This window comes from Emydura macquarii, unplaced genomic scaffold (genome assembly GCF_026122565.2).
Source record: "Emydura macquarii macquarii isolate MOO-44397 ecotype Brisbane River unplaced genomic scaffold, CSIRO-AGI_Emac_v2 contig_554, whole genome shotgun sequence".
NCBI classification, from domain to species: domain Eukaryota; kingdom Metazoa; phylum Chordata; order Testudines; family Chelidae; genus Emydura; species Emydura macquarii.
The window spans coordinates 16,033,917-16,059,805 of NW_027130691.1; the positions used below are offsets into that span (position 1 = coordinate 16,033,917).

Consider the following 25,889-nt stretch of genomic DNA (forward strand, 5'->3'; position numbering starts at 1 on the left):
AGAGGTTTTTAAGAACAGGTTAGACAAACACCTGTCATGGATGGCCCACCTATATTTAAACCTATCTCAGCATGGAGGAGATGGATGAAATGACTCAAGGTCTCTTCCAGCTGTACATTCTATAATATTCACTCATTTTCATACCTTCTTATAAATCTTGGGCAACATTTTCCTCATACAATATGCAATTTCAGATTTGAAGTGATCAGCGCTGCTTTCTTCCTACTGCGGGTTGTGATTTGGCAATTTAACAGCCCATCTTTCCTAATTTTCGAATGCCCACCCTTAAAAGACACAAATGAGACTCATTTTCAAAGACTCATCTTAAGCTTGCAACAGTGGGACACTGATCTTAATCAGCTCCTGTATCTCTGACAAAAGCTACAAGAGAATGATACAAAGGGAGAATTTAGTCTCTTTTTCTGCCATGTACAGGCTATTTTTACAGCTAAGTTTCCTCCTTCCTCTCCATGCACTGTGCCCAGATAAATGATTCATACAAAGATCCAAACGCTTTTACTTTAATAAGAAAGGCAAAATTTTAATGATCAGTGATATTTTTAAAATGTACTGAGAAGAAAGCAAAATTTGATACAAGATTTTATTTTTAAGAGGTGTTATGTGAGCATTATACAAAGTATGCTGCCAGAGCAGCCATTTTGTCTTTGGGTTTCTTTGGATTGGGTCTCCCTCCAGGCCTCCTGCCCTTTCCTCTTCCTCGACCCTGCCTTTTCCCCTGTCCTCCACGGTGCATAGGGTGCCTCATGGCTGCATGTTTAAGCTCCACTAGGTCCTGGAACACAGGGTCACAGAACACACAGCCTGAATGCTGTGTCTCATCACCAGGGAGGGGAGACTTGGCTTTATTAAAATCTACATCCACAAGGGCCGCATCACACGACTCACAGGTCTCTGGAGATACTCGCACTTTGTGGGCATTCTCAAAGAAGTGCACAATCACATTGCATTTGTTGCAGGCCATCTTCCACTTGGGACCTGATGTTGGGTCTAGCACCAGAACCCCGTTCTCGCATTCCACACACTGTCCAATTCCAAGCATGCTTAGCGAGTGCTGGCATGTTGGATGGGTACACTCATTACAGCCCATTCCTAGGGAAAAAAGTAAAACCACCTCATCAGAAACGTTTTGTGTTCTGTTTTTGCATTTTGCAGGAAATGCAATTTAGGATTTAAACAGAGCTAAATGTACTATATTCCCTGCCACCCCTAACCACAATGCAGTGGGTTAAGGATGGAGTCAGGCTTAAGTCAGTCTTCTCAGCTCAGATGTCTAGATATGGAAACAAGGAGAACTCAGTGGTTCTGGAGTAAAATGACCCAACGCCCGCCGCTTCAAAAAAAAAAAAAAAAAAAAAAAAAAAAATATATCTGTATATATCTCCACCTTATGACATAAAATTAGGTCCGAAACTTAACAGTGGAGCTTACAGTGAATAATATCTAAGGTGGAGCTGAAGTGGGACATGCAAAACTCTTGCTCTGCACTGCCACTGTGATTGTTCTCAAGAGTTTTCAATGTCACTGTACAATGAAGAGTTATGGAGCGATTTATAATGAAAATACACGATGTGCCACTGAAACAGATTTATTACGTCCACCTATTGTCTCATACAGAGACTGTAAACTGTTTGGAGCAGGGAACCACCTTTTATTATGTGTGTGTGTCATATTAACATAGTATGATGGAGCCTCTGATCCTCAACTGAGGCCTCTAAGTGCTACCTTAAAACAAACAAGAATCATGATAATAAATAACTGGCGTTTTAGTTAGAAGTCAGTCTCTCAGTTCCCAAGCTAAATGCTCTACCTCCAGGAGCTACAACTAGTTGTATCTAGTGACCAGAGAGCATTCTCGAAGTGTTTCAGTGGAAAAGATATTAAGACAATGAACGAATATACACATGCCTGTCTTTCCCTTAAACTTCCCTTTCCCTCCAGGGACTGCCCGTGTCAGTCAGTCCTCTCCAGGGATAGCTCATTGACAACTCCTCCCTCCCTCTCCAGAGAATCTTTTTATCTAGAGCCATATTGTTTCCTTTTTGTCAGCTTTTCAACAGCCTCCTATTAAGCTAGACCAATACATTCCTACAGGATGGCCAATAATCCAATATAGCTATACAGTGATTATCTCACTGATCAGATCACGCCCAGTATTCATAAAATTATTATAGATTAGTATTAATAAATTATTATACAGCAGCTCCATGTCTCCAACAATCAGACCAATGGAACTTAGCATTTAGTTTGCAAGTTATCCTCACTGGAATGCTCAAGACGCATTGGATATACTGAGTGTTATGAAGCATAGTTTCTCAACCTGTGCTATGCGTACCCCTGGGGATATGCAAGACACAGGTAGGAGGTACTGAGGGAAAAACAGAGTGAAGAGGAGGCAGGTGGCAGCCCCCCCCCGCCCAATCGCAGCTCCCAGCTGGGAAGTGAGCGGCAGCCCCCAGCTTCTGGGGAAGGCAGGTGGCAGCCCCCTGCTTCCCACCTGGTCACAGCTCCAAGCTGGGAGGCGGGCGGCAGCCACTAGCTTCTGGGGGAGGCGGGCAGCAGCCTCCCACTTCCCGCTGGGTCCCAGCTCCCAGGTGGGAGCCCGGTGGCAGCTTCCTGCATCTCACAAGCTGGCCTCGCAGCTGGGTGGCAGCCACCTGCGCCCTGGCTCCAAGCCAAAGGACAGCCTCAAGTGCCCTGGCTTGCAGACACGCAGCAGCCGCCTGCCCACATCCATGGGTCCCAGCCGGCACAGAAGCCTCTTCTGCCCCAGCTTGGATTGGGTGGCAGCCTCCTTCCCTGGCTCAACTGCCCAGAAAACTTGTCAATTTCACTGCTGTAGCTGAGCAGAGAAATTGACATCTATGACAGCCCCAGATTTCACCAGTTACCCTCTTTTCTTGTCTCTCTCTCACCCCTTTCTTCCCCTCAAATCTATGGCATTATATTCCCCAGCTTTGGCATGCCATTCAAACCCTCTTAGCTTTGGCCAACATCACCTCTAGCCCAGGTACACAGTTAGTTGTGCACCCCTGCTGTAAAGGTGGTAACCCTACCCACACTAGATCTGACATCTGTCATATCACGGCCTTATATACTCGGCCACTCTTCCAACATATGGCTCACATTAGTCTGTAAATATAAAATCCCGTGGAAAATTGAGTGTTGGGATACCTATTAAAATTTTCAGAAGTTAGGGGGTACTTGCTACTTAAAAGGTTGAGAAACACTGTTATGAAGGCTACCCTGCATGTGCAGAGAGACTGCTTTCTAATTTTTGATTTATAAAAGTATCTGTAGTTGTCCATCCAATGCTCTGGATGCCTACTTTAAAACTGAAAAATAATACATTACTGCACAGGACAGTAAAGAGGTTTTCATATTAAAAAACAACAGGGGGCCTGTCTCACATCCTAATCATTAAAAATGTTTAGAAAAAGGCTCTATTTTAAAATATAGCTGGTCAAATATTTGACTTTGATGAATATAGTTTTCAAATAAATTATTCATTTTGAAGAGCTTTGACAAATATCTTGCCAACATTGAAAAATTTCAGTTTGTCTAAATAAAATGATCAACATAACTTTTTAAAAAAATCATCATTGAGCTAATAATGATGAACACATTCAAAAGTCAGCGAATAAAAAGAATTTAAATATTAGGTAATCCGCTATTTTCCCCTGCCTTTAACTCATTGCTTCACTAGTTCTAGCAAGTACCTTCTCTCAGCCTAAAGAAAATGCACAGCAAGATTCATGAAGATAATTTTAACATTGAACTAAATCCCTGTAGACAGGGATTGATCAAGGAAATCCTGTTAGATTCTTAAGTGCAGTAACAGCCAGAAATGTGACTGAAAAAACAGCACCTTCCTACTCAACAGATCTATTCCTGTGCATTTTTAAGTCATAGCCAATTATTTCACTGACAAACAATTTTTAAGAATTCCTTTTAGGATGGAAGAGCCAATAAAGTTGCAGGAGAACAAACTAATTTCTACTATTCCTCATTAACAGAACTGTCAACTAAGATCCAATTACAGAATCTTTGAGAGTGATGATGAAGGGGCAGAGAGAACCATAGCTTGTTTCTAGAAACTTGGTTAGAAAAAGCACTTTTTCAGTTCTAAACTCTGCATATTTGATAGGGAACCTTCGGGAGGCAACAATTATAGACACTTATGATTTGGTTTTGAAGTTATTTTACTGAACAGCATTTTAACTCTTGCATCACTGACTGGAAATCTACTAATAATGCACCACAAAGGACCAAACAAATAATTGATTTTAAAATTGTTGCAATGTGATAGAAATGGTTCTACCTTTTTTCATGTCCCTGAAGGGTGGATGGTTGTAACAGTACGGACACAGTGGGTAGCTCTTTCCTCTGGATCCAGAAGACCACAGCACCAGCTCAAAGTCATCCAAGGGGCAACGCAGCTCTTTGTAGAGCTTGATGGTACCATTCTGGGGAAGGCTGTATGTTTCATCACAGTGAGAGCAGTGCAGACGACTTGGCTTGGCCTAGAAATAGAATAAGAATCTTCAAATAACAAGCTACAGCTCTGATCCACTGTTTTAAAGGTTCAAAACCTCCAGTCACCCAACTGTTATTGCCACCTGACCTAGTCCATGGGGAGAGCCCCTTTTGGCTCTTCTCTATTATGTTTTACAGAGATGCATTTGAGACAAGATACATATGAACCCACATTTATTAAGGTAAAAGATACTTTTAACCACTGATCTTCAGCAAGTTACTTCTGAACAACAAACAAAAGCTCTAGGTACCTGGATGTACTTCATAAAACGATGGCATTTGCCACATCGAGAAAGAGGTTTGCCTGTTGCCGCTAATGGCGAAAAAGATACTTCCATCAATTCATCCATACCTGCAGAAAATAAATTGCATAGGTGTTGGAACCCTATTGCTAGCTTTCATGGTGAAAGTCACCCATCTCTCTGCACAAAGCCTGAGAAAGTCTTTTGGGCCAGAACAGATAAAATATTTAGTGATAAACATGCAGCACCTGGACACTCTGTGTAACAAACATATATACTAAAAAGCCTTCTAAAAGAGCTGTAATGAGCATGCGTAAGACACAGTACCAAATATTTCAGCCAGTTTTAGTGTTTTGCTTTTTAATACCTACCACTATGCATCCAGGAGATAGATTTCAAGTGAGACTTTGTGTGTGCTGTTGTGTTGGGGTGTATCTGCCCCAAGAAGCAAGTGAGTTGAGAGGAAAAGAGCAGTAAAGATGAATCCTCCAACCTTGCCTACAGAGGCTTCTCCAAAGTGGTCATTTTGGAAACCACACAGACCTGGTCCTCCAAGGGTCTGAAAAGCTAGTAACAATCAGGGTCCTGCAGTTTGTTTTCTGGCTGCATTTTGCATAGCTGGATTTGCAGGAAGAAAGAGGACCTAAGAAACTTAACCCTGAGATAAAGTTGAAGCTAAACAGCTGAGGGAAGAAGCAGCAACTAATAGAATTGAAAAGTACATGGCTGCTGTTTGTAGGGTTCCTGGGTTGGAACCCAGAGTAACGGGCAGTCCTGGGTTCCCAACCAGCCACAGGTAAAATGGCATAAACCCCAAGAAAGATATGGAGCTTATTTGGGAGCCTGAATAAATGACTGAATTTAAAGGGCCCAGAGCTGGGGCTGAAGACCCTAGGCGAGGGCAGATAGACCATCTGTTTATTGAACTCCTTAATACCTTGGAAGGGGTCCATTTGGACTTTGTGACTTGGCCAGAGGGCCAAGGCACAGAAGACCATACGAGGTTGGCCTGCAGGGGGCACCAAGGGCAGGAAAAGGACTGTGATACTGCACCCTGCCACTCAGAGGCATTCCAGAGGTGAGTGTCCTGTTACAGCTGTTCATTCAAATTCTCTTTGAGGTGCAGGTTAATTTGACCAGAGACTTCCAGTTCTGTGTACTTTTAAAAAAGCCAAGCCTAGTCCCTTGAAGGTTTCCTAAAAAATTATGGATTCTATCAACTCCTTACCAACAATTACCCAAGACCTAGAAAACTTCACGTGTGAGGGAAGCCTTACCTGCAATAGAATCAACAAAGTAGTGAAACTTCCTTTTGAAGATATCAAGGGTGTGCTCCAAAACCTGGTGGTAGTTTGCTTTGCCTTGAGCTATCAAGTTGAGTTGCTTCTCTACTGCACTGCGGATTGTAGGAAGCACGAGCTCCGCATCTAACAGAAAATCAGAGAGAGACCATGGGGAAGCAGCAATTAAACAAGGGATATTGTCCGACAATCTGGAGGTAGTGGAAACAATGAAACTGACCAAAGGGCTGTCAAATGAACAAAGAAAGCAAACTGAAGAGAGAGAATTTTTAGTTATAATTTTAGGGGTTACAAGTACATCATTTTCAGACAAATGTGATTTGTAAGTTAGCAGTAGCCCTTTAAGGTCTGCTACCTGATTTCTTCTCTATAAACCTGCCTGTCCCTAGAGATGTAGTCATTGTGCTTTTCCTCTCTCCCAGAGGGAGAGGTGGTTTTTTCCAGACATTACTGCTGCTCAACAGGTGGTAGGGATACAAATTGTGCAGAGCCTAAATCCTATACTTCCACAAGAAGAAGGAGCTCTGCAGTTCAGGGTAGTGAATGATCCTTAATATACCTCAGTGTCCAGAGCTGGCCAGGAACTTAGTTAAATGAAAAGAAAATGATCGAAAATAAAACAAGCAGCAACTGACCTATTTTGTAGTAACCATGAACCAGAACAATGCCAAGGTTTGTAGGTTTTAATCTGCGACCACTCTCCACTGTGACGTAGTTCCGCTGGCATATGTTGTTAATGTGGACCGGGATACTTGCATCAGTTCCTGTCTCACGCACACACACACACAAACATAATATCCTTCTTGAACAAAAATTACAACTTTACATTCAATTATTCTATTCTCTCTTCCCCTTCTCTGGTTTGTAAGTCAGACATAAGCTCTTTCTTGTGCACAGGCTAACATCCAGTTCTCCCCACTTTTCCACATCATTTTCCATTTCTCAGCTACTTCTTCCCTTCTTACTCAATAATTCAGATGTTCTTTTCAAATCTAGAGGAATGGCTTTTCAGTTGCAGAATTCTTGTAACATGTGTTCTGCTTTTAACTCTTTTGCTGCTTCCAGAGTTCACTGTACTTAGGAAACAGTTTAGGTAAAAAAATAAATATTGTAATGCTGAAATGTGTGAGCTACCTTAAGATACCAGAGCCAGCAAGCACAAGCATACTGTAAAGGCAGGAAGCCAGTCCATGAATGGAGAAAGTGCATATGATCTCTGGCTAATTGAGGAGTAACACTCATGGATTATGAAAGGAGTACTGTTTGGTGCTCCTTGGCCATAAAAGCTGTGAAAATGAAACAAGATGAAGTATAGGAAAGAAAGAGGGAGAAATGTGTGGCAGATTCTTGAAGGCTCCCTAAAAGATGCCAAGGACCTGGTCATTTGAGAGGAAACATAAGCTATCACTGAACATATTTTACAGGAACACTAAGGCCATGTCTACACTACAGAGTTTTGTCGACATAAGTCATGCTGGCGTATAACCACCGCTGTAATTAAACTGCTGTTGTATGTGCTCGCTATGCTCCTTGCGTCAGTGGAGTGCATTCACACTACCAGTCCTTGCATCGAAACAGGGAGCAGTGCACTGTGGGTAGCTATCCCACTGTGTAACTGCATGGAGGGTGCTTTGGGAAGGGTTTGCAATGCCTTGTGAGGCAGGCACAGCATCACATGATGAAGGTTTCTGAGTCCTATCATTCCATGGGCATCCTACTAGATAGACAGCCAAACTGATATTGCTTAACACAATCACAAGAAGCCCAGAGAAGTGTGAGAGTGCTAGGAGGAAGAATGCATGACAGGGAAGGAGGGAGGGAGTGAGAGAGAGAAACACAGACAGAATGTGTGTTGGGGAACAGTGACTGTGTTCGCATGCTGTCTCTTTAAATTCAGACAGCAGCCAGAAGTAACCAATCCTGAAGCAGAAACTGGCACACAGTCAGTTGGTGTCCCTCTTTCCCCACAGCCCAGCTCAGCAGTCTTGTACATCAGTGGGTGGAGAGGGACACCCCAACATCAGCCCCCACCTCCCTCCCTGGCTCTGCACTACACAACAGGAGTCTCCTCTTCCTCCTCCCCCAGCAGCAGCCCATGTTGCCTGCATGCTTGCCGTAGGAAAGCAGGATTGAGTCCCTTGGAGTTCTCCCACAGCCTCTCCACACAGATGCAGGAGAGTAATTCACCCCCTCCCTCTGTAGTCCAGGCAAAGGAGCCAGCATGCTTAGCTGGGCAGTAGCTGTGTGAGCTCTCCCTCCACGCTGAGCAATGTCAAAACTTCCTGGGGCTTTGAAAGGGGAGAGGCACATGCCTGTGTAGCTGGAATGCAGGGCAGTGCAAGAGAGTTCAAAACAGTGAGCAGAGCTGTTGGGGGGGGCATTGTGGGATAGCTCCTGGAGCCCAATTATGGCGCACAGTTTCTACACTTATGCGTTGTTTCTCTAAGTTTGTCACAAAAAGTTCTACTGTCAAGGTGATTTTATTTTGTCGCCAAAGCAGGGGAGTTTTGTCGTCAGGGGGAGCACTGTAGTGTGTACACCACCACTGGTTTGTTGCCAAAACTCTGCAATGTAGACCAGCCCTAAAAGGCCATTACTGACAGAGAAAGTTCAGAAAAGCAACTCCTGGCCCTCTGGGAGGATTTTTACATCATCATGTAAGGGAGACAAGTTCCTACCAATGCCATGTTTTTCCATCAGAGTGATGAGTTCTGCTTCAGTCAGGTAATCAGGAGGATTGGTTTGTTTCTCCAGCAGTTTTACTTCACTGATTGGGAAAACATCTCCCTTCTCACAGTTGGGGAGGCTCTCCTCTAATGGGATGCTTTGCCAGGGCATAATCTCTGTGAACCCTGTAAATAAAAACAAATAGAAACTTAACCGTTCCACAACTTTCATTAGGCAAGATCCTTTCTAATTTTAACTTTAGCTGTATTACACAAGTCGAGGTTCAGAGGCTGACAATGGCAGTTTGCACTGCCACACAGAAGATCATGGATACTAAACTCCTGTTCCCTAAGATGAGGCTGGGAGCATTAAGGAAATAACACACTGAACCCCTAGAGGCAGTTCCTTCCATTACCCAACATCAACCCTGGAATACTATTGGCAAGCCCCCAGAAGTCAGCCTTCTTTGGCCAGAAGGAGAATGCCATGAGATTGAATTTCAAAGGGGCAGAAGGAGATTTTTAAAATACCATGTGTGATTAGGCAAGATTAGCACAAAACCTTAGCTTTATTCTTAAATTATTTCCTTTTAGTACTAACAATGATTTTGCCATAGTAAATACAAATAAAAGACTGACGAGCATCCAATCTAAAACAGATTGTGTCTTCTCCTGTGTGTAGGGGCAGCATTTCTTTGCCTGTTGTGGGTACAACTGGAACAGAAATCCTAAAATAGGTTACACTGGGAAATCCAAGCCTGGGGATGAAAGCAAGATTTGGTTACTTTTTTTTTTTAATATCACAAAAAAAAAAAAAAAAAGCCCTAAATTCTCCCTTCTGAAAAACCCTGCTTTTAATTCAATTCCTCTTTAACTTTTTATTTGGGGTGGAAGGAGAAGAAATTCATAACTAGCCAAACAATTGTTCTCATGTTTTCCTTACCTGGTGAAATAACCATCTTTCCTATACAGGTAAAATGTTCAGGACCAATACTACAAGAAATGGTGGTTTGGAGATATTTGCAATCAGCGCAGACAGTGGCAATGAAATGTCTAGTGATATATTCATATAATCGCCATCCATCACCACCTGAAGACATACAACACCTTGTTACCCTCATAAAATCAGCTCATGTTGTTCTATAGAATACTCGTTAATAAAGCTAGTTTTCTATAAACCCTGCAAGAAAAACTGGCATCTAAAGTAAAAAAATCTAAAAGTTCACCTATTTTCCCTTTTAATGTTTCTCTCTTGAAATCCTTGTATACCCAAATCAAATTAGAATTCTGCACAATAGCACCTTTTATTTATTTAAACTATAGGTCACTTTAGTTCTCATGAAAGTGAAGGATTAGTAGCACTGGAATGAACTAGATATAGCTCAGGCAAGTGCTGTGCAAGTTTCCTCATACAAGTCTGCCACGGAACCGCTGCCAATAACTTCTTGAGCAAAGAATGCCAGTTGTGCTATCTTGTGAGCTGATTTTGTTATATGTGCAAATGAGGATTAGGCCAAGATCCTCAGATTCATTTTTACTTATGGTCTAAAATTATGATCTGAACTTGCATCTCTAGAGCTAAAAGGCTAATTCTGTATCCCATTGCAAAAACCTAAACCCAAATTTAGTCCTATTACTAAATTCTAGTGGCCACTGTGGCACTAGGCAACTTGCACAAGTGTTGCAATAGATCACCTCTGCTAGTTTTAATTTAGCACAAAGTCACAGTTTACATTTCATTGAGTATCCAATGCTGCTGTAATAGTAATAAATAATAATTATTAGCAACAGCATTTATAGCATCATCTGTGGATTTCAAAGCACTTTACAAAGGTGGGTAAATATCATTATCCCCCATTTAAGGTTGGCTAACTGAGATGTAGAGTGGTTAAATGACTTGCCAAGATCTCACATATTGAGTCAGTGGCACAACTGGGAATAGAAACCACAACTCTTGATTTCCATTCCTATCTCCAATACGTTCCATCTAGCTGTAGGCCTCTGTAAAAGGGTATTATGCAATCACTCAACAGCCTAACACTCTTGCTTTTTCTGTTGAAGCTTTGACTTTCACTGATCTATTTATGGAAAGCTGAAGGCATTACTTTAAACTATAGATTAGTGTCAGCATCTTTTTTCCATAAAGATTTTAATTACAGTTCTTAAACAATACATTATCTGGGGTTTTTTTTGAACTATAGAAACTCCCTTTGAGAGATCAGAGCTTACACAAAGGCAAAAAATAATTTAAATAAAAAGACAAGTTATAGAAAATGCAAAAGAAAAAAAAAAAGTCAGTAACTTTACTAGCGGAGTCACTTACAACCTCAAAGAACATAAATTCAGACTTAAAAGCTGCCATTCTATTCTAAATCCACTCTGTTGAGCCTTGGTATTACAGTGTACATTGACTGCCCACTGATTTTAAAGGTCCTGTAATATATAGGGACAAGAAGAGTATTTCATCTTTAGCTCTGACCTTGCTTGCCATTATGAGTTTAAGTCAATTTTCAACATTAATATACAGAAAACTACATTACATTTATCTATTGTTCCTCATACTTCTATTTCAGCTTTTCAAGAGTTCTGGTGCAGTCACTAACTTTACTGGGTTTTTTGTTGTTGTTTATATACAAGAACAGGGTCAGTGACTCCATTTTTTCTGAAAATACCACTTGGGGTTTCCAAACAGGCTCCAACACCTCAAGTACCCAACCCTCTCACAAGCTGCTGTTTTTTTATGGTAAGAATTGTGTGTACCTAATTCTGCTTCTGTTGCAGCTCTCATTGGAGTAATTGGAGGATGGTCCCCTGCATCATGGCCTTTTCTTGGACGATTAATACCTTCTGACAGCAATGCCTTTACCTACACGAAATGGAAAGGAGAAAGCAGAAACAAGCTAGTAACGCATCAAGTCTCTCTACAGACTAATCTGTTATTCAGATCAAATCCATAAGAACACAAACCACAGAAAACGAATACAGTTACAAATCTGTATATGGATTACATAGGTCTATTGACCATTAAGAGATGCTTGTGCTATTTGAGAGCATGGATTTCTTGATACCGTTTTTCCCAGAACACTGGTCAAGAAAGAACTTCTAGAGCATTTCAAATTTTGCTTCATATACTTACTGTTTCTGCCCAATAAGGGTTATTAGTCTGCTGTCTCAAAGATCCTTTCAAGTCAAAGTTTTCTGGATAGTGGGTTGTTTCTGTTCGAGGGTAGCTAATATAACCCTGAGTATAAAGTCGTTCCGCTATTTGCATAGTATGCTGTGGACCCATTCCTGTGGGGGGGAAGATAAATCAGAGCTATGCAGATTTAATCTCTGCCATAGCAAACATTTCCCCATGACAGGTCTTAAATGCACTACTACAGTGTGTTTATTTTCATGACCAGAATCTGCTACTTACCGACATTTCACTTTTGACATATTCTCTAAATGGTATAATTTCTGCTCTGCTACCTCAATGATCTTATATTACACTGCAACCAGTAGTCAGCTACCTGCAATGCTAATAACACTTTTTCTAAATGTTCATTTATTTCTTTAAATGAGTCAAAATCCAACACATTTTGTCTTGAGAACAATTTGAAAACAAACATTTATGTCTCCACATTATCAACATACCCAAAGCAGCGCTGGCAACTCGTAACATTTCTACCGTGTTCAGTGCCAATGGTCTCTGCTTTGCTTTCTCCTTCTTACTCACAGATTCTACCTTAAAAAACAGAACAGCATTTCCCCAGTAAGTTCTGATGATGCTTAAGTTCATGATACCAGCATGAGTTTCATAATTCATCTAAAAGCACTACACAGGCTTATATTATCTATTTTGTTTTATTCTCTGGGATAGTGCCCTCAGTCCCATAATATATTTTATTTCAAGGACATCTGATTTGGGGAAGTTTTAGTAAAGGTTGAAAACCTGGCCATAAGGCCTCTTTGTGCCACAGGCCAGTTTAGCCATAAGGTTGGGGGATGGGGAGAAGTAGTTTAGTGCCGTCTTTACCTCCCACCCCATCAGCTTCATGTCACTTCAATGTAGTTGACAATTCAGTCCTTAATCCAAGTATCAGTTCTAACTATAATAATCCACATTTTTAAAAGGCTTCATCCACATTCTTGGAACCCTGCTGGGTTTAAAGTACGTAAATGCAAATGTACTGTCAAACAAATATGGTATAAAACGGAACCGGCAGTTAATTGGCTATACTGACTATACCATACATAGAGCTTCTGATTTTAGGTTTTAACCAATAAACACCCATCATACAACACCCCCCCTCCAAACCTCCCACAGGTGTTGATCCAATAAATACTGGAAAAACACCAGAAATTACTTGTATTGAAGGACTTGTCTACACAGTAATGCGGATTACTGGGGTGCGATTTCTTAAACGCTTTAACATACTGGACATTAATAATTAGTCCACATAGATTCTGCTGGTACACATGAAAGGTTCCTGTGCACTTTAACATAGTGCTGTTTGAAGCAATGCTACGTTAAAAATTGCACTAGGACACATTTACAAAGTATATACAAACAAAGCCTTGAAAACCCCTGATTTTTGGACACTTACATAAAATGAAAAAATTGCTAAAAATCAAACCCTAAAAAATAGAATCCCTAACCATACATACAGCCAAGCATTTAACTGCAGGAACACTGCTACATAAGTCATAAATCAGAATTTAATTACATGTCCCCTGGGAAATAAGAAATCTATTCAGCAAGGACTAAGCAGTATTTCTCAGTGGGTTTAGTAATACAGACTTCTTTAGCAATACTCAGACCATGAGTGATGTCAGCTCCCAAAGTCAATGTTATTTTTATTTGTATTATCAGAGCCCCTAGGAGTCCCACCCTGGACAAGGAATTGTGCTAGGCACCATTGGAAAGGGGCTTCCATTGAGAAGACTACATGCCTGTAACACTAACATAATGTGAATCACAATCATAGATCTCTCTTATTCTGCATGTATGCTAAACAGAACTAAAACCAAGACAAAAATGACATTTTATTGACTACCTTTTTTCTATTTCAGAATTAAAAGTGCTAATATAGCAAAAAAATATTACTTAATACTCAAGCTGACTTTACTTGTACTTAATACTGTTCTTACCTTTGCTTCTCTTGCAGTCTTTGTTATGTTTAAGAACATTTGAGCAATCTCCCGATCGAACATTCTCACTCTATCCCACTCCAAAGTAAGAGAACTTTCTTTTTCATGGTTCACCTACAAAGAAAAAATAAATCTAACTTTTTTGTATTTAAGTCCAGGCTAATACACTCAAGCATTATTAACTTCCAAGTATGGTCTAAAGCCCCTGTTTCCATGGACTTCTGAGAAAGTTGTGGATTCTTAGGGCTAGGGTTGCAGATGGGCTAATTGGAGATTTGGGATCTGGTTGATAAGTTTCATTATTCTTGCAGAGTAGTCAAATAACTGAAATATTGAACTGCAGATTTAAAGTTCCTTAGTGATTGATGAATGTTTTAAATGACATGGGATAGGCAACAGATAAATCAAAATAGTTTGTAAATATAGATAACTATTCCATTTGTAATTATCTTAGACAGGGATAAAATCCTGGTCATAAGAATAAGCAACAACCATCATCTCAGTAAAGATGCTAATAAACTTAGGCTCTTGGAAAACAGCGATCAACATTTGATACGGACATTCAGGAGAAGCGTATAATGCTGGACTGGTAAAGGAAACAAGAACTGACACACACTAGTTTTCATCTTTTCATTTTAAAATATAGCCGTCTATTAGCTTTTTATCATGCTGTTCCTATTTGTTTAAAGAAGTCAATGCACACACAAAAATAACTGCCATTTTGGTTAGTTCTCAGAGGTTCCACACCAGTAAGGCTAGTGAAACTGGTGTGTGCTGCCAAAGTATTCAGAGGACCCATCTGACAATCAGCACACTGAGTGTTACACTGATTCTAAACTCCCAGACTTAGTACTGGCTGTGTTTGGCAGGCTAATTAAATCATGTATTGCATATAACTAGAGAATTAGTGCAGTTACTAACTTTTCTGAAGCACCCATTCAGAGTAATCATTCTGGCTGAAACTAAAGTTAGACTGCTAAAATTCAAGAAGGCTGATAAAGTGCTTCTATACCCAGTTCAATTTAAAGCTGACATCTTTGAATCTGTTCCATAAAGAGTGATTACATGCATATAAAATGAATGAAAATCCATCAGTTCTTTAGACTGTAAATTATAGGCAATCTGAATTCTAGAGAACTGTTACAAGTTTATGAGTAAATGCATGGAGACAAAATAAAAATTAATTGTACTGATAAAATGTACACTAAATTTCACATACAGAAACAAATCAGACATCTATGAATGACATACCTTGGCTTGCAGTACCCAGTAAGTTTCAGGTTTGAAAGACTGAATTTTATCATGCCTTTCTACACAGAATCCAAGCGTCGGGGTCTGACAAGGCCCAAAGGAGATGAGTGAGCTGTCTAAATTGCCATATTTCCCCTGAAAATATTTAGTCTGAAATCTAAGAGAAAATATTGACAAAAATTGTTTAATAACATTTGCATGTTAATAAATTCTATTCTCTTCAAAGCAGAAAGTTCCATAAACTTTCCTGAATACATATCTATGATCTAATTAATCATTCAGACCTTAGATTATTTTTTCAAGAGTCGCCAAAATCTTAATCGTCAATATAATGAATAATAATAATCTTTCCACATAGGATCCTGCTACCTCTTGAAGAAATTGGGAAGAGGGATCTAGATAGAAGTCGGGATGTACAACATTTTTAGAGCCTGGTTCAGGAAGACTCCTTAGCTAGTGAACATATCTATCAGAATTGCAATGGACAATCAGTGGCTCTCTTTCATAACTGAATTAACGAATTTCACAAAAAAGTGAAAATGATAAAGAAAATTCAGATTTAAGTATTAATTAAAAAAAACTATTTGTATGTAAAAACTAGGTAAATAACTATCAGCACAAGAACAATCCACACTGTTACCTTGTAAATGCACAGCCAATTCGCAGATCCAGCTCCTGGCGGGCATCCACTGACAGAGCCTCATTGCGATTGGGTTCTCCCAGGCAATTCATGGCATTGCAGATGTCTGTGTCAGTAATGGAACTGAACTTTGCTCTGTAAACTGTCCTTTCAGTGCCACGAGGTTTATTCATAACAGGAAGAACAGCATCAAGAACCTAAGGGAAACAGAAGCATGTGTTAACAGTCATATAAGGGCAAAAAAGTTTTAGAATCTATGCATCTCTATAACAAAGATTAGACAGAATAGCAGCCACTTTCTTCCCACCAATGAGATTTCATGATTATCCATTAATGCGCTGGCAAGAGCTGTATTGCCCATATACACTTTAGAAGCACATTAAGGAATAAGCACATCATGAGCACCTGTTTACTAGACAATGGCAGCTGGTGAAAGTGAAGCAATATTACTAGACAAGTGCAAAAACTCCATGGGATTTTGCTTGGCAGAGTTCACAGCATCACCTTGCAAAAGTTTACTAGCTTCAACCTGAATTAACTTTTTAAGGCCTCAAAGACAATTCAGTCTTTATGACAGAGCTAAATAAAGCTTCAGGTGAACAATTAATTTTAATTAAACCATTGAATAAAACATAGTAAAATCCACTAATGTAGTGTTAATCACAGATGTGGGATGGGTACAGGAGTAAGGCTGTACAAAGCGACACATTATATCCTTTTGTGGAAAAATTGTTAATTTTAATTCTATACCTGTTGTGCACAGAATCCAAAACTCTCGTGCACTTCAAGGTGGCCTCTACAAGCTAAAATTTCTACCTTCCCAAATAATAGAGCACTGTGGTGGCAGAGTTTTTATAAAGACAATAAAACAACTATTCCAGCTCTGAGATGTAGAAGGACCTTCATCACAGATAAACAAAAGTTAAAAGATATATGATTTTCAATTAGAGCCCTAGAGGTTGAAAATCCATGAGTAATTATTCACCAAGTTATTCCATACCTTAAAAATCTATTAAGTCTAATTTGTGAAGCCTTTAGTACATATCTACAAACTAGTAAAATGCCTGATAACACCATGTATAGTAAACCTGTTATACTTATAAAATAAACAGCAGGATCTTATTCAGGGGGTAAGGCAGTATGCTGTGTTATTATGAATATAGGAAGTATTTGAAAAAGCAATTGCCTAAAACACTGTTCTACACACACACACTTCTACACTCACACTTCTGCAGGAGGGATATAATTACCAGGCTTTGTGTTGCTCGAGCTAAATCACTGGACAGGTGACTCAGACACGAGGATGGAGCCAGGCTCTGTCGGTCGCGACACGATGCTCCTTGGGGTTTGCAGAACGAGCCCAAAGTCCAGGTTTCTTCACCCCATTTTTATACTTATTTTCATTTGGGTCTATGGATTTTGTCATGTTAGATTGTCTCCTTGTTTGATGTAATTGTTAATTACATTTGATATAGCAAGTGTGACAACTTTTTCTTTTTTTTTTTTTTGTTCTTGGGTGTTAACCCCGGAAAACAGGGGAGTTATCTTATGGTTTTATAATAAAGTAGGAATGGAAATCTTACCTCAAAACAGATATTTTCCCCCTCCTTATCACAATCCAACCACAAAACAATGTAGTCACAACCTCTTCCTTCCACCTATAAAAGAAATTAAAGCTTTCCAACAATCGAAAAGCAACTATCTTCTATTTCTAACTCTTTCAATGTTAATATAGTTCCAGAGGGGTAGCTGTATTAGTCTGCTTTCAGCAAAACAACAAGAGTTCTGTGACTCCTTAAAGACTAACAAATTTATTTGGGCATAAACTTTCATGGGCACAAACTCACTTCGACAGAAGCAACCACTCCACCACTGCACACCTAATCAGAAGATAGGTGTGTTAAGACTGCATTTGTGGGGAGGGATAAATAAAGAACATAACTAGTTTTAATAAACAGCTCACTTTCCAGTGTTTGGGTATGCTATGAATAAAGTGAATTGTGTGCTTGGTTTTCTTAGTGTCAGAAGTAACACATCAAGGGTCAAATTCTGAAGGAAATGGTAAAATTGAATTCAATGGGGCAAGGGTTTAGCACTAACCAAATAGCCATTCATAACACTAAAAGAGAGCAGGACTGGTGGACTAACAAAGAGCTGCCTCTTGTAGGGGGAGATTGAGGCTGGGGCTACACCATAGCTTGCATCGGTATATGTTATGTTGCTCAGGAGTGTGAATAAGCCCCCCGGTTGAGCGACATATGTTACACTAACCTAAGCGCTAGTGTGGTCAGCGCTATGTCAGCGGGAGAGCTTCTCCTGCTGACATAGCTACTGCCACTCACGGGGGCTGGAGCAATTAAGTCTTATTAATTAAGTCCGAGTAATTAAGAAACTATGGGGCAGCATCTAAGCAGGGTGCTGTCTGTGAAGTAATGGATCCCCTCTAGGACAGAAGGCACGCCAAGAAACTGTTCAGAGGAAACACCTAACTTGGATTAGGAAAGGGAATTTAGCTAATACACGCGGGTAAAGCCTGACATTGCATCTTTGTATTTATTTTCTGTGTAACTTATACATGTTTGCTTTTCCTTACTATTTCTCATCTTTGAATCTATGATTTTTCTATTCAATAAACTTTTTGTTTATTTCTACCTCAAGCAGGTCTCTGTTGTGCAAATTACATGGAGAGTATGTGGCAAAGTGAACTGACAATTGGGGCAGGTTTTACGCCTTCGGAGGTGACAAACCAGAAGGGAAAAGTCCAAGTGTCTAGTAGTTAAGAACCTGAGTAGAAAGATTTTGGGGGACTCAGGAATAGATGGGATTGTTGAGGTCACCCTGCACAAAGTAACTAATCTGGTGGAAGCCAGGGTGGGAAAACGCTTGTAGGCTGGCTACTAGTGTCAGAGCGCTGAACCATAATAGCATAGCATTAAGACATCCAAAGTTACAAGGCAGGTTGTAAAAAGCCACCTGAATTTCTGGGGGCAAAGCTGGAGGACACAGAATCATAGAAGATTAGAGATGGAAGGGACCTCAGTAGGTCATCTAGTCCAACCCCCTGCTCAAAGCAGGACTAACCTCAGCTAAACCATCCCAGCCAGGGCTTTGTCAAGCTGCAGCTTAAAAACCTCCAAAGATGGAGATTCCACCACCTCCCTAGGTAACCTATTCCAGTGCTTCACCACCCTCCTAGTGAAATTTTTTTTCCTAATATCCAATCTAGACCTTTCCCACTGAAACTTGAGATCATTTTTCCTTGTTCTGTCATCTACTACCATGGAGAACAGCCTAGCTCCATCCTCCCCGGAACCTCCTTTCAAGTAGCTAAAGGCTGCTATCAAATCCCCCCTCATTCTTCTCTTTTGCAGACTAAACAAGCCTAGTTCCCTCAGCCTCTCCTAAGTCTTGTGCTCCAGCCCCCTAATCATTTTTGTTGCCCTCCACTGGACTCTCTCCAACTTGCCCACATCCTTTTTGTAGTGGGGGGCCCAAAACTGGACACAATACTCCAAATGCAGCCTCACCGATGCCGAATAGAGGGGAATAATCACTTCCCTCGATCAGCTGGCAATACTCCTACTAATGCAGCCCAATATGCTATTAGCCTTCTTGGCAACCAGGGCACACTGCTGACTCATATCCAGCTTCTTATCCACTGTAACCCCCAAGTCCTTTTCTGCAGAACTGCTGCCTAGTCTGTCAGTCCCCAGTCTGTAGCTGTGCATGGGATTCTTCCATCCTAAGTGCAGGACTCTGCACTTGTCCTTATTGAACCTCATCAGATTTCTTTTGGCCCAATCCTCCAATTTGTCTAGGTACTTCTGTATCCTATCTACCACTCCCCCTAGCTTAGTGTCATCTGCAAACTTCCTGAGGGTGCAATCTACCCCATCCTCAAGATCATTAATGAAGATGTTGAGCAAAACTGGTCCAAAGACCGACGCCTGGGGCACTCCGCTTGTTACCAGCTGCCAACTAGACATCGAGCCATTGATCACTACCCGTTGAGTCCGATTATCTAGCTAGCCCTCTATCCGTTTACAGTCCATTTATCCAATCCATACTACTTTAACCTGCTGATAAGAATACTGTGAGAGACTGTATCAAAAGTTTGCTAAAGTCAAGGTATATCACGTCCACCGCTACATGTTATAGTGCTGTAAAGGACATGGTACCCCTTCCAAAATCATCCTCAAAAGGAGAAGGAAATCAAGTGGGTGGGGAAGAGATTAAGTTCCCACTATTAAAATAAAGCACCATAGAACCTCACTAATTTACACTAACGGACGAGAGACAAACACTCTGCTAGATATGGAATTTTGTTAATTAACTGGCAGTGAACAGCCGAAAAAACTAGTGTAATGTATCACAAAATGTTGTTTTAATTTTTTATTCTTCACAATATACTAGTAAATCTTTTGTAGAACATTTGGAAAAAAGAAATTTTAGTCATATGAGACCACATAGAACTCTCTGCTATCAAATCTTTACTGATACCGAGGACAAACTGTGACTTAGTGCTAACTCTAGGGTGTAAGGGTTAGCAAATTTCTATTCCAATTGGTTTAATAAACAAGGGGAGGAAACAAATGTGAAAGAAAAAAGTGGATTGCGTGTTAAAATATTTACAGTTCAAGCCTCAACCCTGCTACACCTTAAGATAATTAGTGGTGGGAAGAACACATCTTTCATTCCCAAAGGACGAAAACTATGCTAATGGGCCTCTAGAAATGAGGATGAGGAGAAATGTGAAAGATGATACTGGTAGTCTCTGGAATAAAAGTGTAAGGGAACGAACAGCAGTGGCCTTGGACTCATAGATTCCAGGGCAAGAAGCCATTGTGACCATCAGGTTTGACCTCATGTATAACATAGGCCATAAAACTTCCCAAAACAATTTCTTACAGCATATCTTAAAAAACAAAACAAAACATCCGATTTTGATTTAAAAATTGTCACAGTGATGGAGAATTCACCATGACACTTGGTAAACTGTTCCAATGGTTAAATTACCCTCACTGTTAAAAATGTACATCTTATTTCCAATCTGAATTTGTCTAGGTTCAACTTCCAGCCAATGGATCACGTTATACCTTTTTCCATAAATATTTGTTCCCCATGTAGGTACTCACAGATGGTAATCGAGTCACCCCTTAACCTTCTCTTTGTTAAGATAAATAGCCTGAGCTCCCTGACTCTATCCTATAAGGCCTGTTTTCTAATCCCTTAATCATTCTTGTGGCTCTCCCCTGAACCCTCTCCCATTTACCAATATCCTTCTTGAACTGTGGACACCACAACTGGATACTCCAGCAGCAATCGCACTAGTGCCAAGTAAAAAACTAAGATAATCTTTCTACTTCTGCTTGTTATGGCGTCCAAAGATTGCATTAGCCCTTTGGCCACACCATCTCACTGGGAGCTCATGTTGAGCTGATTATGCACAATGATCCCCAAATCCTTTTCAGATTTACTGTTTCCCAGGACAGAATCCCCACATCGTGTATCTAAGGCCTACATTCTTTGTTCCTAGATGCACATATTTACATTTAGCCATGCTTGGAGAGAATACACTAACCATTTTAAAAAACGTTTAAAATATCCCCAAACAGCTTTAATATATATCTCATAACAAAGAGTACCTGTAAAAATTTCACCATGGTCAATTTGGGATTAGCTTCTTTCTTTTCTGTAGGGGCTTTGCTAAAAAGTTCTGCTGGATCCACTTTGTCCCAATTGTTATATTTTCCTGAAATGGGAAAGAAGATTAACTGGAGTTCTAAATACAATAAATAAAACATGTATTGTACAAAACATATGACTTCCAAAGACCATCATGGCATGCTGTCTACAGAAATGGCGTTCTTTAGGGAAGTTCAGGCTTTTGTACTCCTCCACTAGATATCATAATGGCCTCTAACTGTGATTTGTACTGAGATCAGTCATATTTTAAAGGGACATCAACTAAAAACACAAAACAAATTTCCCTCAGAGATGTAACACATTACTAGAACTGAAAAATTAGAGGAGAAAAAAAGCTACTTTTCTCTATTTCTGCAATTGACTCACTTTGAACATTTGACAGTCCTTCATGCACTGTGAATTTCATTGTTTCTCCAGTATAGTCAGTTGGGCCTCATTACGCTTGTTTCATTTGTTTTCCATATCTCAGTCATTGTTGGCTGTAATTTTTAGCACTTACATAGTACTGTACATCTTCAAAGCACTATGAAAACTATTTAATCCTCATATCATCTGTGAGGTAGTTAAGTATTTGTAACCCATCCGTGCCTACGGTAGCCCACCTGAAAATGCTGAGGTCAGGGAAGGCTGCAAAAAAGAGAGCAGATTCTCCCAAACTGGTGGCTAACACTGCAGCTAGATTCACCAAACAGTGCTCCTAATTTCCCACACTGGTTATCAAGAAGCTACAACAAGAAATACACAGCCCCCTTTATTGCATTTCAGTCTCTGCCTCCCAATGAGCAACTGGGTCCAGTAAAGAGATAAGTTATTTAAACGCTATTCCCTTTACCAAAATGTTCTCCTGATCCCCAAAGGGTAAGCCACATTGCCAAATCAATATAAATTTGGATCTTACACAAATTACCATGCTGCCAGCCAATCTTTTAGTAACTAAACTAAAGGTTTATTATAAAAGGAAAGAAACAGATGAGAAGATGTATAATGATTTTAAAAAATCAGTTATATATAAATGACTTCAAAGTCCATATATATTAGATTCTTAGCAGAATTGTGGAGTTTGCAGGCTTTTACAGTTCCTCTGGTGTACATCCAGTACCTGGATGGATCTCAGTCCTTTGTTTCACAGCTTCAGTTGTAGATGAATTGATCCCGAGGTAGGAAGCAGGAATGAAGACAAGAGGGAGATGGTGCAGCTGCCTTTTATGCCCCTTTGTCATGCGGCTTTTCCCAAACACAGCCATACAGCAGAGGGCATGGAAAAAAACTCAGAATCCCCTGTCCACAGGTATGTTCCATGTACTGGTGACAAACTGCAGCCCTGGCTTCTCCCCCTGGGTTCATTGTATAAGTGAGGACCCTCGATGAGTCATCAGTGCTGACACTAATCTGCCTGGGGAGGGAGGGGGTGTAACCCAGTAGCACAACACAGGTTTTTGAATACAGATATATCACACATATCCTTAATTTACAATGCAAATATGACACATACACAAATAATATTATCATACTTAGCAAATTATAACATTTCCAATGGTACCTAACATGGCATGATAAGAATCATTGCAATTTTGTCATATTGGTATTAAATAATATTATAAATGGTCACCCCTAATCCAGACAGTGTCACAGTATTATCTTCATTTTACAGCTGGAGAAACAGTAACAAAGTTATGGCTCAGTTAACTTTGCATGAGTGTTTTGGGTTGTTGTTATTTTTAAACAGTTGCACAAACTGCTCAAATTCAAAACAAACAGATAGACAATACCTATGAAATCCAGAGTCATCACATGACCACACACAGATGTCATCTTGAAGTGGACACTCTGTCCTACAAATGATCCAGTGTACTCATGCACAGAGCATGCTCCATTCAGCCCTTTATGAGAAGACATGTTTCCTGTTACAATAAAAATAATAAATATTAACAGGCACTAAAATACTGAAAATAAGCTTGTTTCTTGCCTCATTAAATTCTCTCCTTCTTCTGTATCTCAACTCAGATTTCCCTGAAAACCTTTTCCACTCTCTGAACAAGTTTCTCTCCCGCCAACTCCCACCTCTGGATCTTTATTAACGTATCACTTTATATTTGGAACAGCCTTCCATTTAACATACCACAACCTTCCTTCCTCTCCTCTTTCAAATAAATCCTTCTGAAAGCTCAACTTGTCCTGTGAATCAATACAAGTATAATGAACACACTCTGTGTATGATCTCTGCTGCTCATGCCTTGAAGCCAGAAAAACCTCAGAGCAAGAGACCTGCTATTTATTTGGTATCTCTCAACAAATGTACACCTCAATGAACAGTAAAAACACTATGTTAAATAACAGAAACAGACTTATCACAGAAGCTGCTACTTAATTTTTCAGTTTTATGAGTGTCAGAGGGTATGAGCAAATGGAATGATTTAGGTGAGCTCTATGACAACCTTTTAAATACTGAGTGCTACCCTGTGTTCTCAAGATCAGTTGCCTGCAGCCAACAGCCCAGATTAATATTGGGGGGGAAAGCTGCCAAAAAGCATCCAAATTAGCTGTCCAGGGTTTTTTTAGCTCTCAATTTCCCTGCAGCCTGTAGTCTTTGTAACATTTAGCACAATTAGTAAACTGGTTCACTTCCAACCAAAGCCTTACAGTTATATGTTCTAATGGAGTTAGTGTCTACAATACAAACATACTGTGTGTAAGAAAGAGGAAAAAAAAGTCTGAAGAGATCAGCAAATTTTCTGCTTTACCTCTTGAGAGGATCTTGGCTATAGACTGAGCCAGAGAAGGCTTCTCTGCAACCATAAACACTGTCTTCATTTTCAGTTGAGGCGTTCAAAGGGCTTCAGGCCTTAATCATGGAATTTTGGCCTATCAGAGCATAAACTGTGTTATCCTTCGGACTAAAAAGAGAAAAAAATAGCTCAAAATTAAATGAAATCATTTATGGAAAAAATGGTTTACAAAAGTGTGCCAACCACACACATTTTTTCCTGTTCCTAATCATCATTTTCAAATAGCTATTCCTTTCCTCTAGCATAGTAAAGTCTTTAAGTGCTGTGGTGTCAGCATTTCCATGGCAAAGTATTACATGCAGAGGTTTACAGCTTAGCTGTAAGAATTCACTCCAGAATGAAAGCTGCCACCGTTTTACAACCAACTCCTCTGGGGGCTTCAGACACTTTTAAGCAACTGGAAAAAATAGAAATTTCCACTTTCAGAAGCATAACTTAAAATCCCTGTGGTTCTTTTCCCCCACCCATCAAATGCAGCTCTCCAGGATGGATGATCCATAATGGGAACTAGTGTCCTTAGACAATGTTGTTTTTCCAGATACAAAAAAAACCTCAAGTAGATCTCTCATTCCCCATCCTCCTCTCTCACCGTCCCACCTTACCTAAGACACAGTCCGACTCCCACAGCTGGGGGTTGATCTAATCTGAAACTCCTGAGTGATGCCAGATTTTTCCCTGTGCTAATTTCACAGGAAACCGATTTAACTTCATTGTAAAGCGGCTGTCGCAGTCCCTGGAGGGCAGCGGAGGCGGCGATCCCACCCCTGCGGTGACACCGGGGCCCTCCCAGCCGCTGTCACTGGGGACCTGTGCCCGCCCAGGGCCCGATCCCGCCTACGGGATCCCGTCCAGGGACCGCTGTGCCCAGCCCCATCTCACCGCAGGAGCGGGGCCCTACCACGGCCTGCGCCGCGCGGAGGGCAGCCCCCACTCGGGGCACCGGCTGCCGGACCCCCTCCTTGCTGGGCCCAGCAGCGCCCGGCCGCTCCGGCGGGAACACGACCCGAAGGCGGCGTGTTCCTCTGCCCCCTCCAGGCACGGGGCCCTCGGTGCTCGACGGGCCGAGTCCCGCCGGGGAAGTACCCAGGTGTCCCCCCCCAGGGGCGCGGTACGCTCACCGGCACCACGGCCTCCAGTCCGTACGTCGCCATTGACACCGCTTCCACTGCCGGGTCACGGCAGGCAGCGCCGGAACAACAAGGCGCGGGGGACGCGCGCATCTTCCGACCCGCGGGAGACGGACTCCGCCGCTCGAGGAGGGAGAGGCGCGCGCGCGCCGCCTTGCCCTCAGGGAGGTGCGCTGCCCCCCTTGGCCCCGCCCTGAGATGCTTTCCCGCCATTGGCCTCATCCCCCTCAAGTGGGGGAGTTGCTCTGTCCTCCTCCAGATGCTCTCTGCCCATTGGCCCCGCCCCCTCCAATAGGGAGAGATCGGCTCCTCTCTGCCCACTCCCCCCTTCCCCTCCGACGGGGACACCCGGTACTACCCCTCTCAGAGAGATGCGCTTCTGCCCCACTGAGAGCCTTAACCACTCTCCTCCCTCTGGCCCTCAGTGGCTGGGGCTATTTCTGCTCAGGCTGGCTCAGCTCCACTGGGGTGAGCAACGCTGGG

General features: G+C 41.2%; 1 protein-coding gene across 2 annotated transcripts; it reads right to left on the bottom strand.

Moving 5' to 3' along the window:
• Positions 1-526: 526 nt before the first annotated feature.
• On the bottom strand, positions 527-25,560 carry TOP3B (DNA topoisomerase III beta). Of its 2 annotated transcripts, XM_067539892.1 has the most exons (18): positions 25,398-25,560; positions 24,235-24,387; positions 23,263-23,394; positions 21,433-21,539; positions 17,371-17,445; positions 15,788-15,984; positions 15,148-15,304; positions 13,897-14,010; positions 12,400-12,490; positions 11,900-12,054; positions 11,524-11,629; positions 9,707-9,853; positions 8,776-8,949; positions 6,733-6,861; positions 6,074-6,223; positions 4,806-4,906; positions 4,340-4,541; positions 527-1,110 (listed from the first exon to the last, which is right to left on the bottom strand). In XM_067539892.1, the coding sequence occupies exons 2-18, from the start codon at positions 24,302-24,304 to the stop codon at positions 629-631; spliced, it is 2,589 nt and encodes an 862-aa protein (XP_067395993.1). In that variant the 5' UTR covers positions 24,305-24,387; positions 25,398-25,560; the 3' UTR covers positions 527-628. The 2 variants fall into 2 exon arrangements, with proteins under 2 accessions (XP_067395993.1, XP_067395994.1); XM_067539893.1 differs by lacking the exons at positions 17,371-17,445; positions 21,433-21,539; positions 23,263-23,394; positions 24,235-24,387; positions 25,398-25,560 and adding an exon at positions 17,038-17,297.
• Between the last annotated feature and the right edge of the window lie 329 nt (positions 25,561-25,889).